Source organism: Anolis carolinensis, unplaced genomic scaffold (genome assembly GCF_035594765.1).
Source record: "Anolis carolinensis isolate JA03-04 unplaced genomic scaffold, rAnoCar3.1.pri scaffold_8, whole genome shotgun sequence".
NCBI lineage: Eukaryota > Metazoa > Chordata > Lepidosauria > Squamata > Dactyloidae > Anolis > Anolis carolinensis.
Window position 1 is genome coordinate 2208073 of NW_026943819.1, and position 24602 is coordinate 2232674.

The 24602-nt window shown below is 41.2% G+C and overlaps 1 protein-coding gene across 4 annotated transcripts in view; it reads left to right on the top strand.

Moving 5' to 3' along the window:
* The window catches only part of dixdc1 (DIX domain containing 1), a 90370-nt gene that overhangs the window by 35333 nt on the left and 30435 nt on the right, over nucleotides 1-24602 (top strand). For 3 of the 4 annotated variants that reach the window (XR_010000368.1, XM_062960796.1, XM_062960795.1), the window contains 5 exons: nucleotides 1123-1252; nucleotides 4543-4668; nucleotides 8902-9160; nucleotides 11118-11225; nucleotides 24290-24408. Coding sequence is in view for 3 of the 4 variants with exons in the window: in XM_062960796.1 (XP_062816866.1) it covers nucleotides 1123-1252; nucleotides 4543-4668; nucleotides 8902-9160; nucleotides 11118-11225; nucleotides 24290-24408 (742 nt within the window). In the remaining variant the exon portion in view is untranslated. Of the gene's footprint in view, nucleotides 1-1122; nucleotides 1253-4542; nucleotides 4669-8901; nucleotides 9161-11117; nucleotides 11226-17812; nucleotides 18564-24289; nucleotides 24409-24602 lie in introns of those variants that run through there. The other variant, XM_062960797.1, reaches the window with a different exon arrangement.

The following is a 24602-nucleotide window of genomic DNA, read 5'->3' on the forward strand; positions in this document are numbered from 1 at the left end:
TTAGCACCAAAATATCACGATGTATTGAAAACATTGACTACAAAAAATGCGTTGGATAATCCGGAATGTTGGATAAGTGAGACTCTACTGTATTTCCATGTATATTTTGCTTTTCAAAATGTTTATCCCACGCCTTCTGACTTGAGACTCTCCAGGAAAGAGTGAATGAGACATTGCAAAGGAACAACAACAACAACAACAACAACAACAACAACAACAACAACTTTATTCTTATATCCTGCCCAGTCTTCCCAAAGGGACTCAGGGCGGCTTATATGGGGACTGAGCCCAGTGGAACAAAATTAAAATACAACACCATAAAATACATGTACATTACAAGTATGTACATGTATTTTATGGTGTTGTATTTTAAAACATATAAACCATCATTACAAACATACACTCAACAGCGACTGGTAGCTGAGTCCAGTAGATATGGTCAGAGCTCATTTTAGGTCATTTTAGGCCCACAGGTTGGGAATCACTGGTTTTGCACAATTGTTGTGGCCAGTGTTCACGTCCATTTATGTTATCCCAGGCATGCTGTTTGCAGTGAGAGGTCACCCAAAAAACATATCGAAACCCTTCCGGTCTCAAGGGCTGGGATGTGGCGCAGCTGACTAGTAACCAGCTGCAATAAATCACTACTGACCGAGAGATTATGAGTTCGAAGCCCGGGTCGGGTTAATCCCCCGACCATTAAATAGCCCGGCTTGCTGTTGACCTAAGCAGTCCGAAAGACAGTTGCATCTGTCAAGTAGGAGATTTAGGTACGCTTTATGCGGGAGGCTAATTTAACTAATTTACAACACCATTAAACTGCCAGCAACATGCCGGAAGGAATGAGGAAGTACAGTCATTAGTGGACGGTGAAGCAACAGCTCCCCCTGTGGCCGGAATCGTGAAGCTGGAAATGTTAAATGCCTCTGTGTCTGTCTATACTGTATGTTGTCTATATGATGGCATTGAATGTTTGCCATATCATTGTTCATTGTAATCTCCCCTGAGTTCCCTTCGGGGTGAGAAAGAAGGGCGGAATATAAATACTGTAAATAAATAAATAAATATTTTGTATGAGGAGCACTCAACCTGTGTTATTGTGTCCCGATTCGTGTCTTACAGCAACAACTACAGGCCTACGTGGTCTGGGTGAATTCCCAGCTGAAGAAGAAACCAGCGGTGAAGCCGGTGCAGGACCTGCGGCTGGATCTCCGCGATGGCGTCGTCCTGGCTTCGCTCATCGAGATCGTGGGTCAGTATCATCATTATTATTATTATATTTATTTATACCCTGCTTTTTCCTCTCCACAAGGAGACTCAAATTGGGGTCTAAATAAACAAAAATAATACTGTTGTGTGTGAAATGTCAGTTTTGCACCCCAAGGCAACGTGAACACTGGAAACTAGACAGAGACCAATAATCATATAATATCTTTATTAAAGCAAATATAAATTCAGGAATGCATAAGCAGAAAGGATGAGTGGGAAATAGTCCTTTGTGAAAAGGTATGAATAAGTCCAAAAAGATGAAGGAAAATGTCCAATATTATTGCCCAAAGTCCAAAACCGAAACATGCTCAAACTGTTGGGAAGTTTGAGCGGGGAACAACAAGGAAACAAGGCTGAATAACAAGGTCCAAAGTCACTAGGAGATCGTGGATATCAAAGCAGGAACGAGACGAAGCAAAGATCAAACTTGATTCAGGAACAAGGCAAGGAAGAGGATTTACTCCGGTTCTAATCGGGAGTCACGGCTCGGCTTGGCCGCTAGAAACCACGAACTGGAGTCGGTGGACTGTTCTTAGCTACGTTGACACCGCAAAGTGTTTGCAGTGCAAGACACTTTTATGGAACGAAGATCAGATCCCAACGAAGGGAGACCAAACTCCCCAAAGGTTCCCAAGGGAATCTTCTTATCCACAATCCCTTTGAAATGCCAAGCGGTTACTCCTTCTAAGCCCTTGTTTTTCTGATCTCTGGCGATGCAGAAACTCCTTTCGGTTGAAGGGCACGTTCTCTGGGGAACTCTGGACATCTGGTTCAGCCACGGGAGTAACATCTCCAGTATCTCTCCCAATTAAGGAAGCATTGGAACTATCAACAGCCGGCAGCTGTAACTGAAAGGAGCTCGAAGAACTGGGCAAAAGGTCAGAATAAGCTTCATCCTGGCCAAAATTCATTTCTGGATCAGGTTCAGAAGCCAAAGGTGGCTGGTGTATGACAGTCAGGTGAAAACATGCTAGAACATGGTCATGTATTTTTTATTTTTTATATGTTGTTGTTTTTAATGATGTATCGGCATCGAATTGTTGCCAATTGTACGCCGCCCTGAGTCCCTCCGGGTGAGAAGGGCGGGATAGAAATATTTGAAATAAATAAATAAATAAAATATAGCCGGGAAACCACTAGGCTTGGGCTGGAATCAGTGGGATCGAAAATGATATTCGGTAATATTCGGTGGTCCGTTTCGTGCAGTCCCCGAAAACAGAACAGGGAGGAAGGAACCGAAAATCTGAGCAAAATGGATCAAGAGAGCCGGATTTAACAGCAACTAGAGAGGATGGAGTTAAATCTGCATTATATCTGAGGCAGGGGTCTGCCGTGAGGCTCGTGGAGACGATCCTGCAGCTTTCCCATCAGCACTTGTATGTGGCGGGCATTGAAAAGTCTCTGAATTCCTCCCAGAGCATGATGGGAGTTGAAGTTTTTCTCTCTCTGTGTTTCTCAGCCAATAAAAGTTGTGTCCATGCTCTGACTGGCTGAGAATGGACACAACTGGTGTCTACAATTCCAGGAATATACCTCACAACCTCTGAGGTTGCCTGTTGCACCTCAGGTTAGCTTCACCTTGCTAAAGACACCAGGCTGCACACAGAACGTAGTCTTTTGTAGTTTATTAGGAGATAGGCAGTAAAATCTATATATATAAAAGGGTAATGGAATCCCGGCACCGGACAAAACAACTAAACTAAACGCCCCACAACCTCGAAAATTGACAGCACAACCTGTCATCCACACCTCTACGTTCATACAACAAAAAGAAAAGAAAAACTAAGTCCTAGCCACAGCAACGCGTGGCTGGGCACAGCTAGTAGTTCATAAAAGGTAAAAGTTCAGTTCCAAAATATAGTTACAAAACAAGGCTGTAACCATGAAATCCATAGAAGCATAGGCATGAAGCAAAGTCCTTTCAAAGGAAGCCAAAGTCCCAGCAACTAGAATATATCGAAGCTACAAGGTAATACAGGAACGCAGACTTGATACAGGAAAGCAGACTTGGTTCTTGACTCTAGCTAAGAAGTTGCTTTTGACAAAGATCTCTCTTTCCGCAGACTGTTTTAATAGCATGACATGAAGGCATTTCTTTGCCCTTTGATCTCCCTCTTATTTGCTATTCGGAGATTATTGCGCCAAATTGCTATGTGTGTGTGTAAAGAAATCCTTTCAAAGAAATCCTTGCAAAGTTGCTTGCTTTCTCTGCAAAAAGGAAGCTGAGCTCTTTTGTAGAGGCAAGGCCACGCCTAAAACAATGTATCTGTTTGATGGCAGGTGGCTGAGAATGTCAGTTGGAATTTGAGCTTGGAGGGAGAGCACAGAAAAAGACAGGCTCTCTAGCTACGGTCAAGTAGTAATTTTGAATATGCTATGCTGTATATATTGAAAGCTGATTGATTGGTTATTGATCTTATGCAACTACATGGACATTGTATGATTGCAGAACTGTTTTATATTTCAACTCAACAAGCAAGAGTAAAGTTTCCTTTGTTCTTTTCAATTCCTCTGCCTGGTGTGAGTTTCTTTGCACATGGTGTTAACTAGACGCTACTGATTCCGCTATACTCTCACCTGGTAACAGAGATTTCTAAGCAACCCCCGAAATTCCAGCAAACTAGTGCGATCGAGCTCAGCGGCCTCATTGTCAAGGCCGTCAAGGCCACTGAGTTCGTTAGTGTTATCAGAGCTACTCTCCCCTTCTGTTTCTTGCACCTGAAAACCATCATCAGAAACAACCTCATTTCTTCCTGTGGGAAAGCCTCCCTGCTCTTCATCAGGAACACTCTGCACCTGAATCCCATCATTCCCATCGTCAGAGTCATCTTGAAACTCATCCTGAATCTGAGTCCCATCATTATGCACTTGCATCCCAGAATCCTCATCAGAGTCACACAAAGGCAAAGGCTGAGTCACCACACTGCCTGCCATAGATGTGGGCGAAACATCAGGAGAGAATGCTTCTGGGACAAGGCCATACAGCCATGTGAGAAAACATGCTGTGAGAAAACTCACAGCAACCCAATTCCCAGAACCCTCTCTTGCGGTTTGTCTTACTTTTAAGACAAACTTAAAATAATTCTAAAAAATCAGTAGATTGGTGGATTGTTCTGAAACTTGGCAGGCCTGCAGTTGAAAATGGGGTCTAAAACCGAGGCAGGTTTCATGCAGATAGGCCTTAAAATGAGTGAGAATTGAGCCTTCAATTCCTTTATTTAATGTCATACAGTTCTTTTCTTCTTGATCGTTATCGCGGTCTCTCCTTCGCAGCGGGAGAGAAGCTGGGCGGCATACAGGTCAGTCCCACGAACCAGCAGGAGATGAAGGAGAACGTGGAGAAAGTCCTGCAGTTCGTGGCGTCGAAAAAGATCCGCATGCACCAGACGTCGGCCAAAGGTATGTGGAGCCTGTTATTATTATTATTATTATTATTATTATTATTATTATTATTATTATTATTGTTACACTGACGTTGTATGACACAGCAAACAAGATAGATATGCTGGATTTCGTATCACAAAATCACAAGTCAAACACTTATTATTATTATTATTATTGACACACCGACGTTGTATGACACAGCAAACAAGATAGATATGTTGGATTTCGTATCACAAAATCACAAGTCTAACATTTTCCAAGTGTATTATTATTATTATTATTATTTTATGACACAGTGTTTAGGACTGAATTATTATTATTATTATTATTATTATTATTATTATTATTATTATTATTATATTGTATGACACAGCAAACAAGATAGATATGCTGCATTTCGTATCACAAAATCACAAGTCGAACACTTCCCATTTATTATTATTATTATTATTATTATTACTGACACAACGACGTTGTATGACACAGCAAACAAGATAGATATGTTGGATTTCGTATCACAAAATCACAAGTCTAACATTTTCCAAGTGTATTATTATTATTATTATTATTATTATTATTATTATTATTTTATGACACAGTGTTTAGGACTGAATTATTATTATTATTATTATTATTATTATTATTATATTGTATGACACAGCAAACAAGATAGATATGCTGGATTTCGTTTCACAAAATCACAAGTCGAACACTTCCCAAGTGTATTATTATTATTATTATTATTATTATTATTATTATTATTATTATTATTATTTTATGACACAGTGTTTAGGACTGAATTATTATTATTATTATTATTATTATTATTATTATATTGTATGACACAGCAAACAAGATAGATATGCTGGATTTCGTTTCACAAAATCACAAGTCGAACACTTCCCAAGTGTATTATTATTATTATTATTATTATTATTATTATTATTATTATTATTATTATTATTTTATGACACATTGTTTAGGACTTTATTATTATTATTATTATTATTATTATTATTATATTGTATGACGCAGCAAACAAGATAGATATGCTGGATTTCGTATTACAAAATCACAAGTCGAACATTTCCCAAGTGTATTATTATTATTATTATTATTATTATTATTATTATTATTATTATTATTATTTTATGACACAGTGTTTAGGACTGTATTCTTATTATTATTATTGTATGATGCAGCAAACAAGATAGATCACAAAATCACAAGTCAAACACTTCTCTATTATTATTATTATTATTATTATTATTATTATTATTATTTACACTATTTATATTTCACCCTTCTCATCCCGAAGGGAACTCAGGGCGGATTACAACACACATATATATGGCAAACATTCAGTGCCATTTTTAGACATACAACATACAGACAGACAAGAAAGGCAATTTAACATTTTCCAACTTCTGGCTTCATGAGGGTATGCTCGATTCCAGCCACGGGGGTGGGGAGGTTGTATGGTTTTATGGTGTTGTAAATTAAGTTAAATTAGCCTCCCCGCATAAAGCGGTACCTAGATTATCTACTCACATCCACAACTGTTTTCGAGATGCTTAGATGAGCAGCAAGGTAGGCTATTCATGGCCAGGAGTTTAATCCCGACCCAGGCTTTGAACCAATGACCTCTCAGTTAGTAGTGATTTATTAGAGCCACACTGGGCTCTAATGTGCAAGAAGCTGCCATCTTGGCAGCATCTCGGTCATCGAATACACATGGTGGGTATGAAAAGGAAACTTGAAAGAAAGACAAAGCACAAACTCATCCTTAATTGTGGTCACAAGGATGCAGGGAAATGCTTTCCCCCGGGTTTTCTTGCTTTCAGAGTTCCTCGGTTTCGCATGAGGCATTGAGTGGCAGGAGGGCGTCATGGCTTGATGTGGAAATGGGAAGCACATGTTTGCGCTTTCCACTCCGGGAGAAGATCAGCACAGCCTCGAAGGCTGGAGGCATCAGCTGAGCCGCATCTCTTGCCCGAGGGATGGAGGATAGTCTCGCCTTTGTGCCGACAACAACACACTGGCCAAGCCAAAAAATTACCCAAGAATTTTTTCATATAAGTCTGAGCCTACGGTTTTCATGGCACCCTGGACATCTGGGCTTGCGTCTCCATTTTTCACAAGAGTTTGGCTACTGGTGGGGAATGGTGCGCACTGTGAAGAGTTGATGTCCTGACATTAGCCCAGCTACTTCTCTCCGAAAGTGGTGTGTTATAATGCAAAATACGGAGCCCCCAGTGACACAACAGGTCAAACCACTGAGCTACTGAACTTGCTGACCAAAAGGTCACGGTTCGAATCCAGAGAGCAGGGTGAGCTCCTGCTGTTAGCCCCAACTTCTGCCAACCGAGCAGTTCGAAAACATGCAAATGTGAGTAGATGAATAGGTATCGCTCTGGTGGTGAGGTAACGGTGCTCCATGCAGCCATGCCATGCCGGTTGGCTGTTAGGAATTGTGGGAGTTGGAGTCCAAAACACCTGGAGGGCCAAAGTTTGCCCAGGCCTACTCTAAAGACTTATTTCTAAAGAATGAGAGGAATCGTAACATGATGTTAGAGTGAGGCTGGGATGGGAAACTGTATCATCCCAAACTCTTTGTTGACACTGTCGCAGTAATAAAACAATTGCAGCTGCAACATCCGCGTTTCCTCACAAACAAAAGCAGATGCTTTCTAAAAAAAACAATGATAACACATTCAAAATCTCTGATCTAAAAAGTCCTGGATTGGATCCTTTGCCATAAGTGGGTTGTAGCTGTTAAGGCATTAAAAGTCTAGTATAGCACAACAATACGGGCAACAGACAAACAGGACAGAATGTCTATGTCAAAATAGAACAATGATGGGCAACCTTTTGCATTTGGTGTGTCAAAATTCACCAAAAAACCTAGCATGACTTGGGTGTCGTGTCACTTCGAGAAAAAAACCCATAATTTCACAATATATATAGTTTAAATAACAAAAATATATAATTGTAATATATAACTGTATTTAATAAATCAAAAACTATTTACTACCCTTATTTCCATGTACAACAATCAACGGTACCTCTTGCAGTTTCCACGCTGATTTCTCTCTATTGTAGTTTCAATGTAGTCATGAATAATGAATAATATAATAATAATATAATAGTAATAATATAATAATATCCTACAATAATAATAGAAAAATAATAGAATAGAATATAAATAAAAGAGTGATGGCATCAGGGCAGCGGACAAAACAACAAAACTACAGGGCCCCCAACCTCGAAATTTGACAACACAACCCATCATCCACAGCTCTAGGTTGATACAACAAAAAGAAAAGAAAAAGAAAGTCCTAATTACAGGGAGAGGAATAATAGTTTTTATCCAATTGCTGCCAGTTTGAAGGCTAAGCTCCGCACACTTGGTCTCCTAGCAACCTACTCAGCCCAGGCAACAGGCACAGTTAGGCCTCACTTAGGCCTCTTCCACAGATTATCTAATTTGCACTGGATTATATGGCAGTGTAGACTCAAGGCCCTTGCACACAGCTATATAACCCATTTAGAATCTTATATTATCTGCTTTGAACTGGATTATCTTGAGTCCACACTGCCATATAATCCACTTCATTGTGCATACTAAACATAAAGACGACCATACAACAGACATTCAATACCACCACTACCTCAACAATTTCTCACCAACACCACCAGACAACGCCACAGCAACGCGTGGCCGGGCACAGCTAGTGTGTGTGTGTGTGTGTGTGTGTGTGTGTGTGTGTGTGTGTGTATATATATATATATATATATATATATATATATATATATATAATGTGCATAATTCCCATGGAGTAAACAACAAAACCACTGGACCAAATCACACCAAATTTGGCCACAAAAGACATAGTCATCCAATCAATCTGTATGCGGCAGCGTGGCAGCAAAAATGGCTAGGCGTGTCAGTGCTGACACACGTGTCATAGGTTGGCCATCACTGAAATAGAACATAGAAACTATAGAGCTCTGGGATAAATGCTATCTCTCAGCCTATTTGTCCTTGCTTTTATCATCCTATACCGTCCGCCAGATGTTCTATCACAGTGGCAGCAAGATACTATAAAATAGAGTGTGAGGAGGAGACTCAAAGTGAGGCTGTCAGTAACATGTATGTTCTTTGTGACATGTAGCTGTGGCGACTAGAACTGGCCAGACTGGGCTTCAGGTAACACCCGTCCTTTGTACCTGGTTCTTGTTTTGCAGACATTGTCGACGGGAACCTGAAATGCATCATGAGGCTGATCCTTGCCTTAGCGGCTCATTTTAAGCCCGGCTCCAGCAAGGCCGCCAACCAGGCTGCGTCGAGCGCCACGGGAAGGGGTTTCGTAGGGCCGGAGGCGCCGTGGTCCAATCACCGTCCTTATTCGGCCGCGGCGGTGGCTCAGGGGGCCGTGGCTGCCTTGGCTGACGTTCGGCAGGACGTCTCGCGCTCGGGACGCGACGCCTTCCGACACAAACGGAGGTATGGGCTGCCTTTGGGATGTTGCAAAGCAGACGGGTTTGGCTAATGGCCGGTTGCATGACTGAGAATTACATTCTGGGCAAGTATGGGCCAACTATACAAAATCCCAGAATACTTGTATCTACACAAACACAAGATGGTCTATGCACAAAGAAAATATGTCCAAATAGCATAGAGTATTATTAAAGTTCCCCATACAAAGCTCAGTTTGGCAGTACCAGAGAAAATGAAAAGGAGCAACAGCTCTAACACAAAAGTTATCCAAGTCTGATATTGGTTCCAAAGTATAGGCTTCAGGGAGACAAAGTCAATGAAAATATCTTCCAAACAAAGTAAACAGACGGTTGGTCATGTTGCTGTATACTGGGATGAAGAAAATAAAGATGGAGCACCGCTCTTAAGAAAGTCTTCGCAAGTAAAGTCCAAATAAAGTCCCAAGTCTACGGGGTTCTCGGGTATTTTTGTACCCAGTTTCGGGGAAAAAATCCCCTTCTTCAGGAGTTGGTATACTCAGCAACAATGAACTTATATATAGTGCCTAATTGCTTGCAAGGAGTGACTCTGCTTGTGATGATATATATAAGTTCATAACAGTATAACAATCAAATAAAAACAGATCCAAGTACGAATTATACAGGTAAAACCATGACAGCAAGATAAAAGATAAAAGTCATAAAAACAACTTTACCACTAATGAAGTTAGTGGGGGGGTCAGGTCAAAGTGCATAGTAGCTAGACTGTTAATAATAATAATAATAATAATAATAATAATAATAATAATAATAATAATAATAATAATAATATAAAATCCAGCATATCTATCTTGTTTGCTGTGTCATAATAAAATAATAATAATAATAATAATAATAATAATAATAATAATAATAATAATAATAATACTTTATTTTTGTATCCCACCACCATCTCCCCGAAGGGACTCGGGGTGGCTAACGTGGGGCTGAACCCAAAAGAAAACAAGTTACAAACAAGTTAAAATATAAAGCAAAACAATAACAATAACAGTATAACAATCAAATAAAAACAGATTCAAGCATGAATTATACAGGTAAAACCATGACAGCAAGATAAAAGAAAAAGTCATGAAAACTACTTCACTACTAATGAAGTTAAGGGGGGGGGTCAGGTCGAAGTGCATAGTAGCTAGACTGTTTAATAATAATAATAATAATAATAATAATAATAATAATAATAATAATATATTTTTGTATCCCACCACCATCTCCCCAAAGGGACTCGGGGTGATAGGTCATAGCCCCGTCCCTAAGGAATCTCTTACGTTTACTAGTAGTATATATTGCAATGAATACTTTACTCAAGGTATCCACTATTTGTATTCTCATTCACTACAATAGTATAGTTTTTAACTTAAAGGAATACTCTTGGCAACACTTGCAAAGGTAATATGGAAAAACTATTCCTATTTATAGTTTAAGTGCCAATTATGTCCAATAGAAATAAAAACCAAACAAAGTCTTATAGTTGACTTAATAACAATCAAAATTGCTGTCTCAGCATTGAATCGAGTTAAATAAACAGTTCTTAATATGCAGATGTACAATAAGGTAACCCTTCACATAAGCTTTAACATAAAGCTGTTGTAGTCTCTAGTTTGATTTCAGTCTTGTCGAATCGAATACATGAAAAACAAGCAGAGTCTGCTGCCCTCTTGATAGTGTTCTCAAGTGTTGTTGGAGTGTGGAAAAAGACAGTTCAGCAATTAGTATAGCATCTGTATACGTTCTTCTTAGAGTAGCTCCTGGATACCAGTCATATAACAATATCTTAAGGGTTGGATGAATAGGTTGTTGTTTCTAGGAGTTGATACCAATCCGTTGTAGGGTATCTGGGATGGCTTAACCAAAAAATCCTCATCCTCAGAGGCCTGCCTTTCTTGTGGCTTCCTTGTCTTTAATGTTGGCCCGGTCTTTGTCTCCAGGAACAACAGCCTGGACGAAGAAATCGAGCATCCGTACTGGAGCGTCCGAGCCCTGGTCCAGCAATACGAGGGGCAGCAAAGCGTGCCTTCAGAATCCCTCTCCTCCAGGTAATTCTGCATCTGGAGCTCTGTTTGTCTACTTTAGAGTCCCTCTTTTCATGTGTTCTAGTCTTCATACGTATAGGCAAAAACTCACCGTTGGAGATACAGTAGAGCAGGGGTCCCCAAACTAAGGCCCGGGGGCCGGATGCGGCCCTCCGAGGTCATTTACCTGGCCCCCGCCCTCAGTTTTATAATATAATATAATATATATACATATAATATTGATAATAATATTATAATGTAATGCAATATAACACTAATAATAATACCATATAATAATATTAATGATATATTCTATATTACATATAATATTACTAATAATATTACAGTATAGTGGTATCTCCTGCCAACCTAGCAGTTGGAAAACATGCCAATGTGAGTAGATCAATAGGTAACGCTCCGGCGGGAAGGTAACAGTGCTCCATGCAGTCATGCCAGTGGCCACATGACCTTGGAGGTGTCTATGGACAACTCCGGCTCTTCGGCTTAGAAATGGAGATGAGCACCAACCCCCAGAGTCAGACATGACTGGACTTAACGTCAGCGGAAACCTTTACCTTTACTATAGTGGTATAGTTCAATATAGTAATATATAATGCTAATATTGTGCTATGCTAATAATATAATATATTGTATATAGATATAAATTGTAAGCCGCTCTGAGTCCCCTTCGGAGTGAGAAGGGTGTGATACAAATGTAGTAAATAAATGCAGTAAATAATAAATAAATAAATAAATTTTAGACTTAGGCTCACCCAAAGTCTGAAATGACTTGAAGGCACATAACAACAACAGCAACAACAACAACAACAACAACAACAACCCTAATTAACTTGACTATCTTATTGGCCAGAAGCAGGACCACACTTCCCATTGAAATCCTGAAAAATGTATGTTGGTTAAAAAAATTTATTTTTAAATATTGTATTGTTCTTTCATTGTTGTTGTTGTTGTTTTTGCACTACAAATAAGACATATGCAGTGTGCATCGGAATTTGTTTGTATTTTTTTCAAATGATAATCCGGCCCCTCAACAGTCTGAAGGGTTGTGGACCGGCCCTCGGCTTAAAAAGTTTGAGGAGCCCTGCAGTAGAGTCTCACTTATCCAAGCTAAACGGGCTGGCAGAAGCTTGGATAAGCGAATATCTTGGATAATAAGGAGAGATTAAGGAGAAGCCTGTTAAACATCAAATTAGGTTATGATTTTACAAATTAAGCACCAAAACATCAAGTTATACAACAAATTTGACAGAAAAAGTAGTTCAATACGCAGTCATGTTATGTTGTAATTACTGTATTTACGAATTTAGCACCAAAATATTTATTTATTTTTATTTATTTACAGCATTTCTATTCCGCCCTTCTTTCTCACCCCGAAGGGGACTCAGGGCGGATCACATTACACATATAGGCAAACATTCAATGCCTTTTAACATAGAACAAAGACAAACAACATAGGCTCTGAGCGGGCCTCGAACTCATGACCTCCTGGTCAGAGTGATTCATTGATTGATTGCAGCTGCTCTCCAGCCTGCGCCACAGCCCGAGCCCATATATCATGATATATTGAAAACATTGACTACAAAAATGGCTTGGATAATCCAGAAGCTTGGATAAGCGAGGCTTGGATAAGTGAGACTCTACTGTAGTGAGTTTTGGAGGCGGTTGCTACCGTGTTTTCCCGAAAATAAGACAATGTCTTATATTAATTTTTGCTCCCAAAGATGCACTAGGTCTTATTTTCAGGGGATGTCTTATTTTTCCATGAAGAAGAATTCACTTTATTGTTGAACAAAAAAAAATTGAACATTTATTATATACTGTGCAGTGGTTGTCATCACAAACCAGCATAACCAGACAAACTGTGAATCCTATCAAGAATTTCTTGTTACTACCAATATTTCCATGTACAACGTTTTATGGTACGTACATTTACGTACATGCATGCTCAAGTGTTCTGTTCGGCAGGCATGCTTCCAAGCAAAAACTTTGTTAGGTCTTACTTTCGGGGGAGGCCTTATATTTAGCAATTCAGCAAAACCTCTACTAGGTCTTATTTTCTGGGGATGTCTTATTTTAGGGGAAACAGGGTAGTGCTCAAGGATTTAAGATCCAAATTGCTGGTGAATGCTTAAAAGGGGTTTCTTCTTTGCAGTGGTGATTTTAGGGAGTTTCTTTCAACGGTTTTGATCTTCTCTTCTAAAGGAGAGATAAGGGGTAGGACTAGGAGTCTTCCGAATCCCCAAAGGTGTAGATGCCATATAAAGTGAGTAGGTCTTCTCTGTACGAGAATAAGTGCGTCTTCCCTAGTTGCGAGTCCGGTGTACATGGGGTCGGGAAAACCCGTGGCACAGAAATAGCCCTTCAGAGGAAAAGCCAAACACGTTCCTACTTCTGTGGGCTCATTAAAAACAGCATGGCACATTTCGCAAGTGTGAGGGCGAAGGGCCTGCCAAGCCCTGGCCCGATTCCAAGGTGGGCAATTACAATCGGCCTCCTGCAGCCGTGGCTGCCGTTCTAATTGGCAACGACCGCTCCCTCCTTTTTCCTTCCCTGAACAAGCATCGGAAAACATTTTGGTCGCAAGCAACACACGGACTCCATTAGCCGAGAATGCTAATTCAGAATATATATATGTGTGTGTATATATATGTAGCCCCGGTGGCGAAGTGTGTTAAAGTGCGGAGCTGCTGAACTTGCAGACCGAAAGGTCCCAGGTTCAAATCCCGGGAGCGGAATGAGCGCCTGTTGCTCCAGCTTCTGCCAACCTAGCAGTTCGAAAACATGCCAATGTGAGTAGATCAATAGGTACCGCTCCGGTGGGAAGGTAACAGCGCTCCATGCAGTCATGCCAGTGGCCACATGGCTTTGGAGGTGTCTACGAACAATGCCGGCTCTTTGGCTTAGAATTGGAGATGAGCACCAACCCCCAGAATCGGTCACGACTGGACTTATCGTCAGGGGAAAACCTTTACCTTTTATATATGTAGAACTTCTACATACAGTAGAGTCTCACTTATCCAACATAAACGGGCCGGCAGAATGTTGGATAAGCGAATATGTTGGATAATAAGGAGGCATTAAGGAAAAGCCTATTAAACATCAAATTAGGTTATGATTTTACAAATGAAACACCAAAACATCATGTTAGACAACAGATTTGGCAGAAAAAGTAGTTCAATACGCAGTAATGCTATGTAGTAATTACTGTATTTATGAATTTAGCACCAAAATATCACGATATATTGAAAACATTGACTACAAAAATGCGTTGGATAATCCAGAACGTTGGATAAGCGAGTGTTGGATAAGCGAGACTCTACTGTATGTAGAAATTGATGTTCAGGTTTTAAAGATATCATTGTGTTATGTTGTTTTATCATTATTGCTATATTGTTTTAAGTTACTGATTGTATGTTCCTATGTGAGCCGCCCCGAGTGCCTTCGGGAGATGGAAGAAATAAAGTTGTTGTTATTATTATTATTTGAAACGCAACAAGATGAGTCCACAGCAGACACTCTGCTGGCTGTTGTATTGGATCACACGTCGGACACTTCCCAAGTGTATTATTATTATTATTATTATTATTATTATTATTATTATTATTATTATTATTATTTTATTATGACACAGCAAACAAGATAGATATGCTGGATTTCGTTTCACAAAATCACAAGTCGAACACTTCCCAAGTGTTTAGGACTGTGTGATTATTATTATTATTATTATTATTATTATTATTATTATTATTATTATTATTATTTTATTGTATGACACAGCAAACAAGATAGACATGCTGGATTTCATATCACAAAATTTGGCAATGTCTATTGTTTCCAAATTATTATTATTATTATTATTATTATTATTTGAAACACAACAAGATGAGTCCACAGCAGACACTCTGCTGGCTGTTGTCTTGGATCACACGTCGGACACTTCCCAAGTGTCTAGGACTGTGTGATATATTGGTGAATACTATTATTATTATTATTATTATTATTATTATTATTATTATTATTATTATTACTACTACTACACAGCAAACAAGATAGATATGCTGGATTTCATATCACAAAATCACAAGTCGAACACTTCCCAAGTGTCTAGGACTGTGTGATGTATTTTCGGATGATGCGCGCAGATCCCAGCAGGGTGGCCTTTTGCAGTTGGCAGATCGTAATTTTGTCAATGTCTATTGTTTCCAAATGCCGGCTGAGATCTTTTGTCACGGCACCCAGTGTGCCCATCACCACCGGGACCACCTGCACTGGTTTCTGCCAGTCTTTGAAGTTCAATCTTGAGGTCCTGAGAGCGGCTGAGTTTTTCCTGTTGTTTTTCGTCAATGCGACTGTCACCTGGGATGGCAACATCAATGATCCAAACCTTTTTCTTTTCCACAACTGTGATGTCTGGTGTGTTGTGTTCCAGAACTTTGTCAGTCTGGATTCGGAAGTCCCACAGCATCTTTGCATGTTCATTTTCCAATACTTTTGCAGGTTTGTGATCCCACCAGTTCTTTGCTGCTGGCAGGTGGTACTTGAGGCGTAAGTTCCAATGAATCATTTGGGCCACAGAGTTGTGCCTCTGTTTGTAGTCTGTCTGTGCAATTTTCTTACAGCAGCTAAGGATCCAAACCTTTTTCTTTTCCACAACTGTGATGTCTGGTGTGCTGTGTTCCAGAACTTTGTCAGTCTGGATTCGGAAGTCCCACAGTATCTTTGCATGTTATTGTTGTTGTTGTTGTTGTTGTTGTTGTTACGAATTTAGCACCAAAATATCATGATGTATTGAAAACATTGACTACAAAAATGCGTTGGATAATCCAGAACGTTGGATAAGTGAGACTCTACTGTATATATATACACACACACACACACACACACACACACACACACATACTGTATATATAAAAGGGTAATGAAATTTCGGCCTAGGACAAAACAACAAAACTACACATCCCAGAAACACTAAACTTGGCAGCACAACCCCTCATCCGTGCCTCTACGTTTATACAACAAAAAGGAAAGAAAAATAAAGTCCTAATTAGAGGGAGAGGAATAATTGCTTTTATCCAGTTGTTGCCAGTTAGAAGGCTAAGCTCCGCCCAGAGGGCCACTTCACCTAGCAACAGCTTTCGTGGTACAAACATACGGGCAGACAAACATACAAACACACATATGTAGACAATAGACACACACACACATATATATAGTCAAAGAATGTGTGTGTATTTATATGAGTGTGTGTCTGTGTATATAATAATAATAATAATAATAATAATAATAATAATAATAATAATAATAATAACGACGATCCAAAATGCAGACTGTGCAAGGAAGCTGACGAAACCATTGATCATATCCTCAGCTGCTGTAATAAAATCAATGATCCAATCCTTTTTCTTTTCCACAACTGTGATGTCTGGTGTGTTGTGTTCCAGAACTTTGTCAGTCTGGATTCGGAAGTCCCACAGTCTCTTTGCGTGCTCATTTTCCAATACTTTTGCAGGTTTGTGATCCCACCAGTTCTTTGCTGCTGGGAGGTGATACTTGAGGCATAAGTTCCAATGAATCCTTTGGGCCACATGGTTGTGCCTCTGTTTGTAGTCTGTCTGTGTGATTTTCTTACAGCAACTGAGGATATGATCCATGGTTTCATCGGTTTCCTTGCACAGTCTGCATTTTGGGTCATCAGCTGATTTTTCGATCTTGGCCTGAATTGCCTTTGTCCTGATGTCTTGCTCCTGGGCTGCAAGGATCAGGCCTTCTGTCTCCTTCTTCAGGGTCCCATTCGTGAGCCAGAGCCAGGTCTTCTATTATTATTATTATTATTATTATTATTATTATTATTATTATTAATGGCCTTTGTCCTGATGTCTTGCTCCTGGGCTGCAAGGATCAGGCCTTCTGTCTCCTTCTTCAGGGTCCCATTCGTGAGCCAGAGCCAGGTCTTCTATTATTATTATTATTATTATTATTATTATTATTATTATTATTAATTGCCTTTGTCCTGATGTCTTGCTCCTGGGCTGCAAGGATCAGGCCTTCTGTCTCCTTCTTCAGGGTCCCATTCGTGAGCCAGAGCCAGGTCTTCTCCTTATCAGCTTTTCCTTCAATTTTGTCAAGGAACTTTCCATGCAATGTTTTGTTGTGCCAGCTGCCAGCTCTAGTTTGTCGTGTGGCTTTCTTGTACTGGTTTTTTGTCTGCTGTGCTTTGAGGAGTTTCTGATTTTTGACTTCAATCAAAAAATTTATTATTATTATTATTATTATTAACGACATGCGGATGCATGGATGGTCAGATAAACAGAAGGATGTGTTGTCGAAGGCTTTCATGGCCAGTTGCTGTATGTTTTCTGGGCTGTATGGCCATGTTCCAGAAGCATTCTCTCCTGACGTTTTGCTCACATCTATGGCCGGCATCCTCACAGCCTCTTGAGTGGTGAAACATCAGGAGAGAATGCTTCTGGAACATGGCCTTTCAGTCCAGAAAACTCTCAGCAACCCAGATATGACATCATTTTTCATTTCCAATAAGGTTCTGATGGCCATTTATGTACCCACCCCGAGACGGCACAGTTCTTTCCAGCCCTCCTTCCCTCCCATCGGCCATCCCTCTTCTCCTCTCCTCCTCCACTCTGGGCTTCGGCATCTTAGAGAATCGCACGTTTCTGCCTCGACGCAGCCCTAGTGACAGCGGGAGGGAGACGGCGGCGGCGGAGCTGCGGAAAGCCAGGCGAGGAGCCACGGAGCAACGCACATCAGCACATCTCCGGCACTCCTCCTCCTCCTCCTGCCTCCTTCCTCGCATGTAGGCAGGCAGACACCCACACGGCTTGCTTTCTCGGAGATATCCCCCGAGATCAGCTCTTCTTGGGGATTTGGAGACCAGGATGGGATGAAGGAGCCAGGACCATGCTGTTCCAGGAAGAATTTGTGCCTACGTCAGAGCAAGATGCAACTGTGCAAAACAAACAACACCCCATGAGCCGGATTCTGAGTCTCCCGTTCTGCTTCTTCCTTCTTCCCAAGGCTGCAGATTTATCACCGACCTGCTGCTTCTCCCAAAAAGAAGCTCAGCTCTTCCTCTGCCTCCTCATTTGTCCTCCTCCTGCTTCCACCACGAATGGTTGGCATGAGGAACATCTGCCTGGCCAACGTGGCTTGACATCCGCCTGATGGACTGTCCTTGGCGCAGACCCTTCTGAAGCACGTGAAGAAGAAGAAGGAGGAGGAGGAGGAGGAGGAGGAGGAGAGATGAGGCCCAAGCTGCTCCTTGGGAGACCGCCAGCGTGAGGGCACGGGTCAAAGGGGAGCCATGGGAGGGAAGCCGGTCAAATGGTGAGCCTTTCCCGTTGTGTTGTGTTGTCCTCCTTGGCTTTGGTGGGAGAGGCCGGTTGGGTGGTCACTGGAGGTGGGCAGGAGAGACAGGCTCCCTTGCTACGACCTGGAAGTGAGGAATTTTGCATGGCTGTTTTCCTGCGACATCCATCCCTCCTGGGTTGCTGTGAGTTTTCCAGGCTGTATGGCCATGTTCCAGAGGCATTCTCTCCTGACGTTTCGCCCACATCTATGGCAGGCAACCTCAAGAGGTTGTGAGGTCTGTTGGAAACTAGGGAAGCGGGCTTGATCTCTATCTGTCTGTCTGTCAGTCTCTCTATCTATCTACCTACCTATCTATCTATATATCTATTTATCTTTCTGTCTATCTATCTGTCTATCTACCTATCTATCTACGTATCTATCTACCTACCTATCTACCTACCTACCTATCTCCCTATCTATCTATCTATCTATCTACCTATCTACCTACCTATTTATCTACCTACCTACCTATCTATCTATTTATCTACCTACCCATCTATCTATCTACCTATTTATCTACCTACCTATCTATTTTTCTATCTATCTATCTATCTATCTATTTATCTACCTATCTACCTACCTATCTATTTATCTATCTATTTATCTATCTATTTATCTACCTACCTACCTACCTATCTACCTACCTATTTTTCTACCTACCTACCTATCTACCTACCTATCTATTTATCTACCTATCTACCTATCTATCTACTTATCTACCTACCTATCTATTTATCTACCTACCTATTTATCCATCCATCTATCTATCTATTTATCTACCTACCTACCTACCTACCTACCTAGCTATTTATCTATCTATCTAACTATCTACCTATCTATCTATCTGTGGTATAATGTCCAGGGTCGGAGAAAGAACTCTTGTCTGCTTGGGGCAAGTGTGAATGTTGCCGTTGGCCACTTCGATAAGCACTGAATAGCCTTGCAGCTTCAAAGCCTAACCCCCATATGCATCACAAATCAAGGAACATGAAAGGCATTGCAGACCAATCCAAACGTTGATTGGATGTTGCGATTAATCCCCTTGATTAGCATTGATTAGCCTTTCAGTTTCAAGGTCTGGCTGCTTCCTGCCTGGGGGAATCCTTCGTTGGGAGGTGTTAGCTCATAGTCACTACCTATGTTGATGTTTTCTTACGGTTATGTTGTATTGTATTGGTAACTGAATACTTATGTTGGAAACTGCCCTGAGTCCCTTCAGGGCGATAGAGCAGTATATAAATAAAGTTTTATTAATTATTATTATTATTATTATTGCTATTATTATTATTATTATTATTATTATTATTATTATTATTATTAGCTGACCCTGATTGTTTCATGTCTGGAATTCCTCTGTTTTCTGAGTGTTGTTATGTATTCACTGTCCTGATTTTTTAAAAGCTAGATTGTGTTCATTTTCATGGTTTCCTCCTTTCTGTTGAAATTGTCCATATGCTCGTGGATTTCAGTGGCTTCTCTGTGGAGTCTAACATGGTGACTGTGAGAGTGGTCCAGCATATTTGTGTTCTCCAATAATATATTGCGTTCAGGTTGGTTCATCAAATGCTCTGCTAAGGCTGACTTCTCTGGTTGAGAGAGTCTGCAGTGCCTTTCATGTTCCTTGATTCGTGTCCGGGCAACACTGCGTTTGGTGGTTCCTATGGAGACGTGTCCACAGCTGCATGGTCTACGGTAGACTCCTGCAGAGGTGAGAGGATCCCTCTTGTCCTTCGCTGAATGTAATATTTGTTGGATTTCCTTGTCGGGTCTGTATATAGTTCGTAGGTTGTGTTTCTTCATCAGCTTCACTATGTGGTCAGTGGTTCCTTTGATGTATGGTGAGATCCACCAAGAGGAAAAATGTTCCTACCATGAGTTGATCCCGGCCATGAAAGCCTTCGACGATGGATAGGTAGATAAGTAGGCAAATGGATGGATGGATGGATTTTACATTGAAAGTTTCTTAAAGCAGGGATAGAAAGATATATGAGAGAGAGAGATGGATGGATGGATGGATGGATGAGAAGGTAGGGAGATATAGGAGGAGAGGGGTGTAGATGGATGGATGGATGGATGAGAAGGTAGGGAGATCTAGGAGGAGAGAGGTGTAGATGGATGGATGGATAGATGGATGTATGGACAGACAGATGAGGGATGGATGGATGGATGAAGAGAGAGTGGTCTAGATAGATGAATAGATAGATGGATAGGCAAATGGATGGATGGATCTATTTTACAGTGAAAGTTTCTTGAAGCAGGGATAGACAGATATGAGAGAGAGAAATGGATGAATGGATGAGTAGGTAGGTAGAGCTAGGAGGAGAGAGGTGTAGACGGATGGATGGATAGATGAACTTATGGACAGACAGACAAATGAGGGATGGATGGATGGAGATAGAGTGGTGTAGATAGATGAATAGATAGATGGGTAGGCAAATAGATGGATGGATGGATTTTACAAAGAAAGTTTCTTAAAGCAGGGATAAACAGATATGAGAGAGAGAGAGATGGATGGATGGATGGATGGGAAGGTAGGTAGATCTAGGAGGAGAGAGGTGTAGATGGATGGATGGATGAGAGATGGATGGATGGATGGATAAGAGATGGATGTATGGATGAATGAGAGATGGATGGATGGATGGATGAATGAGAGATGGATGGATGAATGGATGAGAGATGGATGTATGGATGGATGAGAGATGGATGGATGGATGGATGGATGAATGAGAGATGGATGTATGTATGGATGAGAGATGAATGGATGGATGGATAAGAGATGGATGTATGGATGAATGAGAGATGGATGGATGGATGAGAGATGGATGGATGGATGGATGAATGAGAGATGGATGGATGAGAGATGGATGGATGGATGGATGGATGAGAGATGGATGGATGGATGGATGAGAGATGGATGGATGTATGGATGGATGTATGGATGAGAGATGGATGGATGGATGGATGGATGAGAAGGTAGGTAGATATAGGAGGAGACAGGTGTAGATGGATGTACGGATGTATGGATGAGAGATGGATGGATGGATGTATGTATGGATGAGAGATGGATGGATGGATGGATGGATGAGAGATGGATGGATGGATGGATGAGAGATGGATGGATGTATAGATGAGAGATGGATGGATGGATGGGAAGGTAGGTAGATCTAGGAGGAGAGAGGTGTAGATGGATTGATGGAGGTATGGATGAGAGATGGATGGATGGATGGATGGATGGACGGATGGATGGATGGGAGATGGATGGGTGGATGGATGGTTGAGAGATGGATGGATGTATAGATGAGAGATGGATGGATGAGTAGGTAGGTAGATCTAGGAGGAGAGAGGTTTAGATGGATTGATGGATGTTTGGATGTATGGATGAGAGATGGATGTATGGATGTATGGATGAGAGATGGATGGATGGATAGATGAGAGATGGATGGATGGATGAGAGATGGATGGATGGATAGAGGGAGATGGATGGACGTACAGACAGACAGACAGATGAGGAAGGGATGGATGGAGGGATGGAGAGAGAGTGGTGTAGATAGATAGGCAAATAGATAGATGGCTGGATGGATTTTACAACTGACATTTCTTAAAGCGCAGATAATCCAACTCCATTCTGCTTCCAATACCAGCCAAGCAAATGCACCTGGGAGCTTGCAAATCACTCCTTCCTCCCTTGTTTATAAATATTACCGTTCTCTTCCTGGGATATATTGATTCACGGAGGTCTTACCTTGCTATCGTGGCCATTTCCAGGGCCAGATATATCCAACAAGGACCGGAAAGCCGGGCCTCGGTCCATATTGTGTGAGTGGCATTGCCACCCTGGTTTTGCATTACCGGGTTGTACCTTTCCGGCATGCATTTCGAATGGTCTGAGCTATGGAGTGCTGCTTATGGAATAAGAGGAATGAGCTGGAATTGGGGGTTGTTTCTTGCTTTGGGGATTCAAGCAACAGGTCTCCTTTGTGCTTTGATGTGTGTTGTCTGTGTGTGTGTTTGTGGTCTTCTGCATTCCAAGACCTAACCCTTGCTGGTTACAAAAGTACTTGCAAAATCGGGAAAACTATCCGGATAAAAAGCAAAAAAGCGTCTTCTGTTTTTGTTTCCAAGCAGTTGCCTTTTCCTTCGTCCTCCTCCTTCTCCGCCTTTTGTTTGCTCCGTCTTTTGTTTTCCTTTCTGGGAAAACGATAACATTAACTCTTGCTCGCACTTGCAAGGGGGAAACCCTTTGGGGACCGGTTAAATGGGTCAGTGCTTTTCAAATGCCTCTCGATGTTGTCTGGGTGATGGAGACCGTCAGAATTTCAGATAAGGGCGGATGAATAGCCTTGCAAAAGAAAAAGAAAAAAAGCATTTGGAATCGATGGAAAAGATGAGACCGGGCAGAAGAATGTAAAGTCGGATCATGAGACGGTGTCTTCTGTCTCATGAGAATTCACAGTTCGCTAAAAATAATCTAGTCGACTTCTGTTTTCAGATTCACACGGCTCTTAGAAGCAAAGACTAAATGGGAAATATGGGAAGAAGTTGTTAGCAACTTTCCACTGCCAAAAAAGAAAATGAAGGGTTTGTAAGCAAGACTTGTGAGATATATGCAATTATTTTCTATCAAAATGGCCTGCCATAGAGGAGTGTGCTTAATCCATCATTGTTTAACATTTACACAAATGACAACACATTTCCAGAAGGGATAGAGAGTTTCATCTATGCTGACGATAGTGTCATCACCGCTCAAGCAGTGAGTTTGGAAATGGTTGAACAGAAACTCTCAGAAGCTTTAGGTGCTCTTACTGCCCATTACAGGGAAAACCAGTTGATTCCTTATCCATCTAAAATGCAGACACAGAGTTTCATCTATGCTGTTGATTGTGCCATCACCACTCAAGCAGGGAGCTTTGAAATAGTTGAACAGAAACTCTCAGAAGCTTTAGGTGCTCTTATTGCCTATTACAGGGAAAACCAGTTGATTCCTTATCCATCTAAAATGCAGACACAGAGTTTCATCTATGCTGATGATAGTGCCATCACCGCTCAAGCAGAGAGTTTGGAAATGGTTGAACAGAAACTCTCAGAAGCTTTAGGTGCTCTTACTGCCTATTACAGGGAAAACCAGTTGATTCCTTATCCATCTAAAGTGCAGACACAGAGTTTCATCTATGCTGTTGATTGTGCCATCACCGCTCAAGCAGAGAGTTTGGAAATGGTTGAGCAAAAACTCTCAGAAGCTTTAGGTGCTCTTACTGCCTATTACAGGGAAAACCAGTTGATTCCTTATCCATCTAAAGTGCAGACACAGAGTTTCATCTATGCTGTTGATTGTGCCATCACCGCTCAAGCAGAGAGTTTGGAAATGGTTGAGCAAAAACTCTCAGAAGCTTTAGGTGCTCTTACTGCCCATTACAGGGAAAACCAGCTTTATATGGGCATATTACTTTCTCTTCCTGATTTATACCTTCTCTAAACAGACCTAGAAGGCACATGGCTGGGCTTTTCTTGACCTTATTGGTGAGCATGTGATTTTTTCCTCATAACTACATATCTTTACAAAACTTTGACACTATCGGGCACGGCTACCAGACATTGAAAATAGTACCCGGCAGTGTTTTGATGTCCCTGAAGCCTCTTGTTCTGGGGGTGAATCCTTCCATTGACCTTCTCCCCATCTCTCTCTCTCTCTCTCTCTCTCTCAGCCTCACGTCTCCCAGCCCCATAAACAGCGCAAAGAGCGAGTCCAGCGTCACTCCGTCCGAGGAGAAGGCAGGCTACGATGGGGTTCACGAAGAAGATGACGAGGCCGACACCAGGACAGGTAAGGGGGCAAACGGCCCGCCAAAATAGGGTTTATTTATTTATTTATTTATTTATTCGGAGTATTTATATTCCGCCCTTCTTTCTCACCCCAAAGGGGACTCAGGGCGGATGACATTGTACACGTATAAGGCAAACCTTCAATAGCATATAACATAGAACAGAGACAGAGACAGACGCAGAGGCAATTTAAAC